Genomic DNA, 12161 nt, shown 5'->3' with positions numbered 1-12161 from the left:
AAGTGGTGGCTACTCTTAATCCCTGCTTCTTTGCTTTGAACCAAGGCTTCCCTGTTCAGAGGTGTAGAACTCTTTTCCTTGCCAAGGCCCAGCTGTGGAAGTGTTGACATGGCAGTTGTAGAAAGGACGGTCAGAATTTAGCAGTGAGAGAACTGGATTCCTCTTTGCACTGGGTTGTTCAAATCACTCTTTCTCCTTCCAGAGTAGTTCCAATGTGAAAAAGAGCTTTACATCCTTGATCAAAATCATCTACAGGTTTTGGGTAGACTCAGTTGGAAAAATCTAGTTTGGGGTGCTAGTTTGGAGATGCTTGGCCCCTGTTATGTTGGACTCACTGGCTGTTTCTTCTTGCAGTTTTGTCAGGTGGGAAATTTCTCAATCCATATTGCTTTACGAAACCTGCGACCCGCTGGTGAGTAAAGAAGAGAAGGGTTATGGGAAGTTGGCTTCTAGCCTACAGAAGAAGCCAAGTAACAGGAAAAAGCCTCCAGGTCTGTCTTATACTTAGCAATTAAAAATATACATGGTAAAAGACACAAGGCTGGACAGGTACTCCACAGCCATCAGTTTGAAAAAAAATCAGCATTTGTTCAATTCATTATTGTTGTACTATTGGGATTTGCAGTGTCTAGATTGTGTATTTTACAAAGTTTTGGAGCAAAAATATGGGAACAACAGGAGGGAGGTGTGACAAGTCAAGTAAGCATTCATGATGGGTTTGACGAACAACCAAGAGGAACGTGGGAACATATAGGCTGGAAGTAGCATTCAAATGTTCTTTTATTCATCTATCTTTATTAGAGGTACTCTTCCTGCCTGTCCCCATAACATTTGTTGAGGTTATGAAGGCTGTAGATGATACAATCACAAATGAAATACAGGCACATGCTATACAGATCTTTCTATCATGCTGATGTATTTTCAGCTTTCTAAATTTCATGTGTAAGTGCATATTGCATATATGTATGTATGTTTATGGGCACTTGAACGGCTGCTGGAAGTCGTATAGTCTAATTACATATTGGGTGGGACAGAAATTATACCCCAAACATCTAAAAGAGTCCTTTTTCTGACCATCTCTTGTGCTGTGACCAAATTACTCACAATTTAGGTATAGTAGCCCACTGTTTATGGGTCATGTTTGTTTCAAAGGAAATGTATATCTGAACTATGGGAGGTGTGTCTAAAGATAATATGTTTCTCTTGGAGTACCCTGTGAAAAAGAAATATAGCAACCTCTTTGCTGAACAGGCTAGTTGACCCAGTAGATCCCTAGTTTACTAGAAATGCTGTGCCTTCAACACTACAGAGTACATGCAAAGACTGTATGAAAGACGTGTGTGTGACTAGATTGGCAATGCTAAACTGTGAGTTAGTGCTTTGCGCTAAAGCTCTGGAATGAGATCAGGTGAAGTTTTGGCTTCCACACTCCCTCTCTTCTCATCTTGCCTGGCTGGGAGTGACATTTACAGCTGTCCCCTTTTACAGAATTGCTAATAAAACCGTGTTCAGGTTTAGAAAACAAACCCTGCATAGTTCTTGGGGGAAAAAATCAGATTTTGATTGAGCTTGATAACTAAGAAGAGTGGCTTAATGTAATTTGTAATTTGCCTGCTGTCTTCGTGAAATCTAATTTTTCCTAATGCCTTGCAGGTTCAAAGACCAGAAAGATCCCATATCCTACCAAGAACCCTTTTACATGGCTTTTCTTGTTCATCTCCTGCCCTAATTATACATATGAGGTGAGAATCAGAGCATTGTCAAAAATGGGAAAAGTTGGGATGTTGGGATGTGGTTGCCATGGTATCTGTCTCTTGTTATGTGCTCTTTTCCATATGAAGTAAGCCACTAAAGTGTAATTACAGGTGGATTTCTGAGCATGCTGGGATTCTCTTTTCCCTTTATAACTGTGAAGAAGTAGCCAAGGAGTCTTGCATAGTGGATTCTTACTGACCCACAGCTCAGAAACATACAGCTTCATTGTAGAAGTGTCTTATTTTTCTTGCCTGCTGCAATGCTTAGCTGGAGATTGCCTTCTTTTTCAGGTGGGATCCTGGATTGGCTTTGCCATCATGACCCAGTGCCTTCCAGGTGAGTCTGTATACAGGGGGCATCTTTCCTATTTTATTTTATATCATGAGCTGCTGCCTTGTGAAATTGTACATGCTAGGCAAGAGAGAACTCCCTGAAATAGGCTTTCTAAAGGTTTTGGGTGCTCACCAGATGCGTATGGGGAATCTCTTGCTTATTTCTGGTTACTGCATGATCAGAAATAAGCAGAGCCTCTGTTGGGCGGGACTAAATTCAGCAGTAGAAGCATAATCCATCTCATCCCCTTCTGTTACTTGTTTTCTCTTTCTCCTTGCCCAGCAAATTGTTAGGAAAAGATCTTACAGCTCTTGTTTGAGATCTAAACCAGAGGCTGTTGTGGGATAGCAAACTCACTATTTATATTATTGTCGCTCCTCATGTAGTTGTTCAGATTGGAGTGGCCGCAAAGGGTGTGACAGTATTGCACCACTGGTCCGACTCAAAACCAGTGCTAAAAGAGTTGTGGTAAAATGATCTGTATTCTGCTTCTGTGGCAAGAGATTTCACTAGTCATTTGCAGAGGGCTTTTGAAATGCAGCCAAGGACCCTAAGTTGCCCATTCCACTCTAATCTAAATGAATCTGCTGTCTAAAAAGTACAGAACTTGTTGGGTGGCTTGACTGAAAGACCTGCAGAATTTTATCTGGTGTTCCCTATAATCTTATATAGAGTTCATATTTCTGTAACCCCACCATTGTGGCTGGGAAAGAAAGTAGAAAGAAAGCACATCTAATGCCACATATTACTCTTTTCTTTAACAGTGGCTCTGTTCTCCCTGGTTGGATTTATCCAAATGACCATCTGGGCAAAGGGAAAACACCGAAGTTATCTGAAGGAGTTCCGGGATTATCCACCACTGCGTTCACCCATTATTCCTTTCCTGCTCTAAGCTGGAGGCTGCCACCTCTAAGTCTGGGCTGGCAGGCTTTTTAAAATCTTGTGAGCAGCTGTTTTTGGAGTCTAAAAGTAGGGTTGTCTCTTGCTATCTGCACTACGATCTGAGGGAAACTGGAGGGATTCCTTGCTTCTGTAGGTTACTTGCCCCGCTTCCCAATCCTATCCCCAGTATTTTCCTCCATATCCCATTCCAGAGCATCTCCGAGTTTGGAAACCCGTTTTTCCTACAAAATGGCATGGAGCCAAATGCTGCAGCAGAGAAGAAATAACAACCCAATTGTACCAAGAGGGGTGCCACTGAAACAGCTGCCAGGTATTATATTTGCAAGAGCAGGTGCCAAAAACAGATTCTAGGGAGTTTAGAACCCACCCAAAAGCAAAAGTTGTTCTCCTTCTCTGTTTCAGAAAACAAGGGCTAGCTCTACTGCTCAATGAAATTTTGGAAACTTTTTGCCACCTAGCCCTCCTTGGTGTGCCCTCTAATGCCAGGTACTGGTATGGCATAAACCTGATGTATCATTTCCCTTTCTGCAATGATTCCCCATAGTAAAAAAAATCTGTTAAGATACTTTCTGAAATGTGTAGGAGCTGATAAGGTCTTCTAATCTTATACAGCATGGCCTTGAGTACTCTTTGGCCCCTTCTCAACAAATAGAAACTTGTGTTTGAGGCCTACATTTTTTAAACCTATGGAATAAGCAATGCCAGTGTTCTTCCAAGGCCAACAGTGTAGTTGTGGCTACCTATTGTGGTCAGTAGTGTTTAAACTTGTGTTAAGTTTATGCATGAGTACAACACTGCTGTAGAAGTAAAGAAGATAAAACTGGCATGATGCAAGAGCAACTGGGTTCTTCTATAGGTGCCACCACATAGTCTTAAGCACAAATGCCCCCCCCCCCCCATTCCACTAGTGATTTGTGTCTTAGTTGCACTGAGCAGCCCTGATTCTGATTCCTGTGCTCAAGCGCAGCAGGAAGTTCTCCCAAGTTTTCTCTGCTATGGGAGATGGTAAAATAGGTTATCTTTATCTAGAAAGAGATGTCATTGAAAGGGGTCTTTGAAAAGCCTAGCTTTCCTGCAAAGCTTGCTGTCTATTCCACTGTCAGTCACTTCAAGCATTTAGGCCTGGCTTACTTCAGTATTTGCTGCAGTATGATAGGACTATTGTCAAAAGCTCTATCTACTGCTGCACTGAGAAACTGGAAAAAGGACTGCTTTGAAATAAGCCTTGTAGCCATTTCTTGTTCATGGAGAAGAAAAGAAAGACCTACATTCTCACAATAGGGAAAATTAAGTGTTATGGAAATGAAGCATGTGTCTGACAGTCTCCCTGTCAGGACTATCTTTTTCCTGTTTGTCTTAATGTTGTTAAGGTTATGATCTTGCACACATGTAGTTGGGAATCAGCACCATTTACCTCAGTAGGACTTATTTCTAAGCAAATATGCTTAGGATCAAGTTGAAAGTTTGCAATAGTCTTAGCGAATGCTGCATGTGAGCAGTAAGATACTGGAAACCCGCTAGGCTCCATGGCAGCTGTTTAAGATGAGCCACTTGACTAGCTATATGTTTCATGTGGAAATGTCTTCTTGAAACTATACCAATAAAAATAATCCAGCCGCTGGGCAGTGTCAAACTTTACTACTGTTTAGCATGACAGAACTACATGCAGAAGAACTTGCATGCAATGAACCACAGAACTTCTGTTAATATTGGAATTATCTCCTCTAGGAGAAAAACAAATGCTAAAAAGAAGAACCCAGAAAGAACAACTACACAGTCTTGATAACACTTCACTGCTCACAATTAATTACATAAATGGGGTGGATTTAGGGGTGGGAGAGCTATAAAGCAGGGAGATTCATGCTTTTTTTTAATAATGTGGGAAGCTTACACAAGTTCCCTGTATGAGAAATGATTAAACAAAGTATGGAGAGTGACTAGGCATTCCCTAATCACTCCCTCACATTATCTGTAAATACAAGTCTTTTAGTACAGTTCAATGGATTCAGAAAGTTGTAAAATCATGGGAACGGCTAGGCCGTGTCAGACAAACATATACTAGCAGTAGTGAATTATAATTGCCTTGCTAAGTTGCATCAACTTGAGTTGCCATAGTGGTTAACAAGAAACTGAAAGGAAACTCAAGTTATAAACAGGGATGCTTAAAGAATACCATCAATACAGGTTATCTGCTTATTTACTTCCATAGGACAGGCCTACAGAAGACATAAGTGGGTTTCAAAAAACCACCGAAGATGAAAATTTATCACATTATCATCCCAATCTATGGATTATTTATGTACTGGTGGAGAGGCCTTTATTGAAAACTGGATACTACTGAAGACTAAGATTCAAACATTAATCATTTCCACAAAATGAAAGCACATGCAAAAGCACTGGAGGCATGGGATCTTACAGTCTCAACATGTTCCAAAAGCTTTCATCTGAGAATAGCTTCATCAAAAGGCTGAATTTTGGTTGACAATTCTGTGTTCTAAAATTGTAAGATATCAAACGGTAATGGCTCTTACTACACAGGAGACTTTCACAAAGTTGTTTCACTCTTCTACCTCTCCCAGCCAGAAAAGGCAGCTCTGGTTTCAGTTAGGTGGTGGGTGGGCCTCTTATTGTTCCCAGGGCACTGATGTCAACCCACCCCTGCTTTTCTCCTTGACAAGGGAACAGCATAGCATGATGGAGGGAAGGAATAGTTTCTCTGTCCTTTCCATTCCAAAATTAATTCTGACCAGCCAGAATTAAATGATGGTTGGCAAGATAAAGGAAGCACCCAATTTTTCCTCCTCTAGAAAACTGTTCATACTGTTAGCCCATGAAACAAGAGTGAGCATGATTCTACTGGGAGGAACTCAATAGAGAAGGATTAGAAATATGGCAACCTGAGCATCTAAACAAATCACTCTGAAGTCCTGCAAAGATCAAATATGGAGCTGTCTTCTTGAAACTATTCCCACAGGTTCTGCACTTAGGAGCCATTTGACTCATGGGCAGACGTCAAAGCAAAGGATTGAACCAAGACCTGGCAGCAAAGATTTGTTCAGTACAGGTGCCACAAAGTCTGACTATTTTAGGCTGGGCCTGGGAAGCTGCCCCCACTTCACTGGTATAAAAGGCTTTACACCCTGTCCTAAGGGTACTCTCTGCCTTTGATCCCGCTTATGTAACACCAGTCTAACCACATGGGGTGGAGCAACAGTTTGTTACTTTGTAGGACAACACACAACTTCAAACTGAAAAGCAGTTGCCATCAGCAATTACAATAAGACTGAATGCTTATTCAGATAAATTGTAGAGACTACCAACAGCATTCAAGGAAAGAGCAACTAACTTAAGCAGTGCATTCACTGTTTCCTATTTTAAACTAGCCAATGCTTCCAACAACTCACAAAAAGAACAATCATTTCCCCATTACAGGAGTGGGAAATATGTGGCACTCCAGCTATTGAACTACAGCTCCTATCATTTCTGACCATTGGCTATCCTGGCTGGAATTGATGGGAATCCAATCTATAGAGTCTATTTTCCTATTAGACAGATGGTTATATGATGGCACTCTCATTTGAACACAGAATTGGACTCATTTCCTTCCAAGAGCTAGAAATAAAACTTGGGGCTTTTGAGAACACAGACGCATCTACTTAGTTCTACTGACCAAGTCCTAGCCTTGTCTCTTCATTTCCTAAACGTCAGTGATTGCTTCAAGCTCAGCCATAAGACAATGTCTTTATTATGATCAGCATAACAAACCACACAGGATTCCACAAATGGGGCCTGGAGACCCACTTAGGTGGCTGCCGCTTCTGCTCTTCTCTTCTCTTCAATTCGCTTCTTCCTAGTTAACAAACGCCTCTCGCGTTCAAATTCCTTCATGCGCATAACATAGCTGTGGGAAAGGACACAAATGTGCATCAGTTCAGAGCAACCAACCCCATTTTCTTATGACACGCCATGACCCCCAGGCCAGAAGAGTCCAGCTGATTTATATTTACCCTCATACTTTCTTTTGTCTGGAATTGACGCACAATTTTAGCACTTGTGTGGAGATCCACCTTATGCTCTTATTTTCAAGCCTTCTGCTGATTTGAGGCCCACTTATTTTTTCCCTTTTCCCATAAAAATGAGGAAAGAGAGCCATTTCAAATATGTCTGTTTAGGATTCATTTGTATGTTCAAAGATTTATTTATAGGCTATTTATGTCCTTTCTCTAATGGAACAGAGATGTTCTAAAGCCAACCCAAAGTTCACAAGGCATTGGGAATCAGAACCCACAGAACACTATATCACATTTCGTCCCTATCCATATCGTGGAGGTTGTGACAATCACCTTCACTCCACACATGCTACTTCTTCAGTTTTCTATAATGTTATTGATAGAAGATGGAATTTTGTTTGCTGACTATTACACAAATGTATGTTTCAAGAATCTATATATCAGCCTTCCAAAACAATCCACCCAAGGCATGCAGGGCCAGCTGTTGAAAAAATGAGTAATAGCCATGCTGACCAGGACTGAAATCCAAAAAATCTGGAGCTCACTCAGGTTGGGTGTACACCATTCCAGACCATCTCCAAGTCTGACGTGGGAGATTTTCTGAGCTACAGCTAACAGAGAGAGTAAAGAAAAAAAATGCAAAGATAGGACTACAGAAGGCAACCTTGCTCTAACTTACTCTTGATGTTCACAATAGTCCCAATCATGACGTTCATGTGCACATGCAAAGATATTAGGGAAGTTGTCACGTTTGCACTTCATCAGTGTAATAAGATAATGGGCACAATAATCACGCTGCTCCAGAGGAAGCTGAGCATCGTTCATCTGCTCCTGTGTTGCTATCATCACTATATGGGAAAACAGAAGGGAAGGAATGGAGAGAAGAAAGGTTAACATCAAAGTAAAGTTCTTCAAAACCAGTCAATTTGAAAACTACTATACTACTTGCTAGGAATATCTTAGTGAGTTATGACTTCTGCACTGATTTAGCTGACCTGTTCTGAAAAACAGCTGAAGTGGAAACCAAAGGTGTTGAGGATCAATCCATGCCCTTCCAAGATATGAATGCAGGTTACAAGTTACAATTATAAGTAATAGCACACCACTTGAAGTCATTTCCCTGTGAGAACAATATGTTTCAGGATATGTGTTTTTAATGTTTTTGTGTTCGTGGATCTGCTGGTTAGGATATGTATTACAGCTATGGTGTTTGATTCCATGTTCAGCTAGAAAAAAAATGGTTGAAGGGGACAGAGATCCAACAGCAAGTTCCAAGGGTGTGCTCCTTTTAACAGAAAAACAGCTGAAGTGTTTGTGTAAAGGTTTTAAAGCCTTTTATATTATAGATTGATTTAGTATATTTTGTGCCAATCTATGCTGTAAGCTGCCTTGGGGAAAAGGTAGAATTTAAATAAGAAATACTAATTCTAACAAACTATGCTGGTTTAAAAGGCAAGTATTCCAGTCACAGCGTATCAGTAATTATCAGTATTGGTCAATACTGGCTTTATTAGAAAACATTTTTAACTATAGTCCCCACTCCAGTATTCATTGACACTATGATTTTATTATACATTGTGCAGCGTACAAAAACTGGAAGAGCAGCCTTTCTTTTAATATAAAAGAATACTACAAACACTGTGCTGGGCCTTTGGGTTATGTGACATAAATCTTTTCGAAGTCATTTCAGGGAAATGTATCACTACCTTTTATCTAGACACAGTACAGTACACTCACATTTAAGAAATATTCCTAAGGTAAATCTTTAAAAGTTCTCTCCTCCCCTTGTTAGTAACACTGTGAATTTTATAAGGCATCAACACCCTGGTAGATGTGATTAATAAGCGGTGTGTGTTTTATAATTTGCGTATATCTACTACAGATCTAACATAACAAATTTTAACAATTTGGTATATTTACGTAAATTCCATTATCTGAATGTAACTTGTTATTAAGGCAAAAACATTCTAAGAACAACAATAACAGACACAATACAAACTACAGTAGAGTCTTACTTATCCAACATAAATGGGCCAGCAGAATGCTGGATAAGCAAAAGTTGGATAATAAGAGATTAAGGAATAGTCTGTGTTTTTTTCTAGTCAGTAATGCACAGCAGGACTTTTCGCATGCTAGAAGCTCCTGAGATTTGTGTTACAGAATAGATTTTTACAGTCAGTTTTCTGTATCCATTTTTTAAAAAGGAAAACCGTGATTTTGCCATTTGCTATAGGTAAAGGTAAAGGCTTCCCCTGACGTTAAGTCCAGTCGTGACCGACTCTGGGGGTTGGTGCTCATCTCAATTTCTAAGCCGAAGTGCCGGCGTTGTCCATAGATACCTCCAAGGTCATGTGGCCGGCATGACTGCATGGAGCGCCGTTACCATGGAGCGGTACCTATTGATCTACTCACATTTGCATGTTTTTGAACTTTTAGGTTGGCAGGACCTGGGGCTAACAGCGGGCACTCATTCCACTCCCAGGATTTGAACCTGGGACCTTTTGGTCCGCAAGTTCAGCAGCTCAGCGCTTTAACACACTGTGCCACCAGGCCCCCCCGCCATTTGCTATAAGGGACACCATTTTCCAATTTCACTATACAATGGGATATGAGCATCCAGAGTCATGCAGCCAAACTCCAGTGGATATCAAGGGCCCACTGTACATTGCATCCAAGACGCAGGCTTTAAAATTTTTCCTTTAGTACTTATTCCACATGTCTAAGGAGGTTAAAGATGCATAGGCCCACCACACTACCCTTATTTTGGGATAACAAGCATCTCCTCCAAGAGAAATTTACTAATCCTGTACATCCTTAGGCTTAAGGAATGGATGGAGATTTGAAACTAGTCTACCCCCATCTCTAATCCAGTGACTCCCAAACTCCATATATTTTGGACTTCCTAGCAGCCCAACTTTGGCCAATGGTCAGGGACTCTGGGAGCTGAAGTCCAAACACCTGAACAAGTAGAGTTTGAGAATCCCCACCCGTCCAAAGGATGGAAACTTGGCCCTCCAGATTTTGCAAAAGGAAAGGATGCATCTACACCAAGCACAGGCAGTTTGCCCATGCCTGAACTACACTGTAGATTAGAACAAATGCAGAGGGTTGATGTGAGTTTTCCAGGCTTTATGGCCATGTTCCAGAAGCATTCTCTCCTGATGTTTTGCCCACATCTATGGCAGGTATCCTCAGAGGTTGTGCAGTTTGTTGGAAACTAAGCAAGTGAGGTTTATATATCTGTGGAACGTCCAAGAACTCTTGTCAGAGGCAAGTGTTGCAATTAATCACCTTAAGGAGCCCCCGGTGGCCCAGTGGGTTAAACCTTTGAGCTGGCAGGACTGATGACTTGAAGGTTAGGTTGCTGACCTGAAGGTTGCTAGTTCGAATCCAACTTGGGGAGAGTGCGGATGAGCTCCTATCAGCTCCGGGAACATGACAGAAGCCTCCCACAACGATGGTAAAAACATCAAAACATCCGGGCGTCCCCTGGGCAACCTCCTTGCAAATAGCTAAATCTCTCACACCAGAAGCAACTTGCAGTTTCTCAAGTTGCTCCTGACATGAAAAAAATTAATCACCTTGATTAGCATTGAAAAGCCTTGCAGTTTCAAAGCCTGGCTGATTCCTTCCTGAAGGAATCCTTTGATGGGAGGTGTTAGCTGCCTTTGATTGTTTTATGTCGGGAATTCTGAAATCCAACAAATGCTACATTCAGCAAAGGATAAGAGGGATTCTCTCACCTCTGCAGGAGTCTACCGTATACCATGCAGCTGTGGGCAAGTCTACATAGGGATCACCAAACACACCACTCAAACATGAATCAGGGAACATGAAAGACACTGCAGACTAATTCAACCATAGAAGACAGCCATAGCAGAGCACTTGATGAACTAGCCTGGAAACAGCATATTATTTGAGAACACAGAAATGCTGGACCACTCTAACCACCACCATGTCAGGCTACACAGAGAAGCCACTGAAATCTACAAGCAAGTGGACAATTTCAACAGAAAGGAGGAAGCCAAGAAAATGAACAAAATCTTGCTACCAGTATTTAAAAACTACAATCAGGCCAGTAGATAAAGAACAACACTGAAAACTGGGGAATTCCAGACATGAAACAATCAGGGCCAGCTAACACATCCCAACAAAGGGTTCCTCCAGGCAGGAATCAACCAGGCCTTGAAGCTGCACGGCTTTTCAATGCTAATCGGGGTGATTAATTGCAACATTCACATCTCCAACAGAGAAGAGTTCTTTCCCCCATCCTGGACCTTCCACAGATATATAAACCCCACTTGCCTAGTTTCCAACAGACCTCACAACCTCTGAGAATGCCTGCCATAGATATGGGAGAAACGTTAGGAGAGAATGCTTCTGGAACATGGCCATACTGCCCGGAAAACTCACAGCAACCCAGTGATTCCGGCCATGAAAGCCTTGGACAACACATAGAACGAATGAAGTTTGGCACTTCTTCTAGGATTCCATCGCAGTGTCGTTTCAGAAGATCTCTGGCCGACTCTGCCAAACCAGACATTGAGGCAGGGCAGAGAAAACGGTGTCCAACTGAATTGGTTCTACAGAGTAGATGCACCGAAGACGGCTTTCGCCAGCCTGGGATTTCGAGGAGGGAGGCCCGAAGTGGCAGCTCGGCACCGGAGCCGAAGGAGGCCTGGCGCGGAGGCGCGGCCCAAGGGCTGAGTGACCTTCCCCTCCTCCGCTTCCTCCTCACCGCGTTCCTTGCGCTCGGGGAAGCCGAAGGTGGGCTCGAAGGTGGGCATCCGGAGCGGGTCGGGCTCCACCTCCGCATCCCACAGGTAGCGCCGGGCCAAGTGGGCCCCCATCGCCGCCGCCGCCGCCGCTTCTTCCCGCTCGGCCCCGGCCCTTGAGCACCGAGACCCACTTCCGCCCTTGGCGCCTCCCCTCCACTTCCCTCCATCCCGGAAGCGGAAGGAGCCTCTTGGAACGAGGGACCACCTTGTCCCAGCTCTATGGTAGAGATGTCATAGAGTGGTGCGTCTGGAGAGTGCTTGATGTCTGTGCAGATTGATTGCACTGCTTTCACCGCCATGGAATCATCAACACGATGGAATCATGGGAGCGATAGTTTCATGAAGCACCAGCACACTTTGTAAGAGAACTCTAAAGACTGAT

At 42.5% G+C, this 12161-nt stretch overlaps 2 protein-coding genes across 4 annotated transcripts in view; one reads left to right on the top strand and one right to left on the bottom strand.

The window, feature by feature from the left end:
• Nucleotides 1-4610, top strand: part of tecr (trans-2,3-enoyl-CoA reductase) — a 42826-nt gene extending 38216 nt beyond the window's left edge. For all 3 annotated transcript variants that reach the window (XM_003217138.4, XM_062970750.1, XM_062970749.1), the window contains 4 exons: nucleotides 355-412; nucleotides 1654-1742; nucleotides 2046-2091; nucleotides 2853-4610. In XM_003217138.4, the coding sequence (XP_003217186.2) occupies nucleotides 355-412; nucleotides 1654-1742; nucleotides 2046-2091; nucleotides 2853-2980 (321 nt within the window). In that variant the 3' untranslated portion in view covers nucleotides 2981-4610. The remainder of the gene's footprint in view (nucleotides 1-354; nucleotides 413-1653; nucleotides 1743-2045; nucleotides 2092-2852) is intronic.
• Nucleotides 4611-6718: 2108 nt separating this feature from the next.
• On the bottom strand, nucleotides 6719-11953 carry ndufb7 (NADH:ubiquinone oxidoreductase subunit B7). The gene is made up of 3 exons (XM_003217139.4): nucleotides 11740-11953; nucleotides 7681-7849; nucleotides 6719-6892 (listed from the first exon to the last, which is right to left on the bottom strand). Exons 1-3 carry the CDS (start codon nucleotides 11849-11851, stop codon nucleotides 6793-6795), a joined length of 381 nt encoding a protein of 126 aa, XP_003217187.1. The 5' UTR covers nucleotides 11852-11953; the 3' UTR covers nucleotides 6719-6792.
• Nucleotides 11954-12161: the final 208 nt, after the last annotated feature.

This window comes from Anolis carolinensis, chromosome 2 (genome assembly GCF_035594765.1).
Source record: "Anolis carolinensis isolate JA03-04 chromosome 2, rAnoCar3.1.pri, whole genome shotgun sequence".
NCBI lineage: Eukaryota > Metazoa > Chordata > Lepidosauria > Squamata > Dactyloidae > Anolis > Anolis carolinensis.
This window is presented reverse-complemented; position numbering and strand designations above follow the sequence as displayed.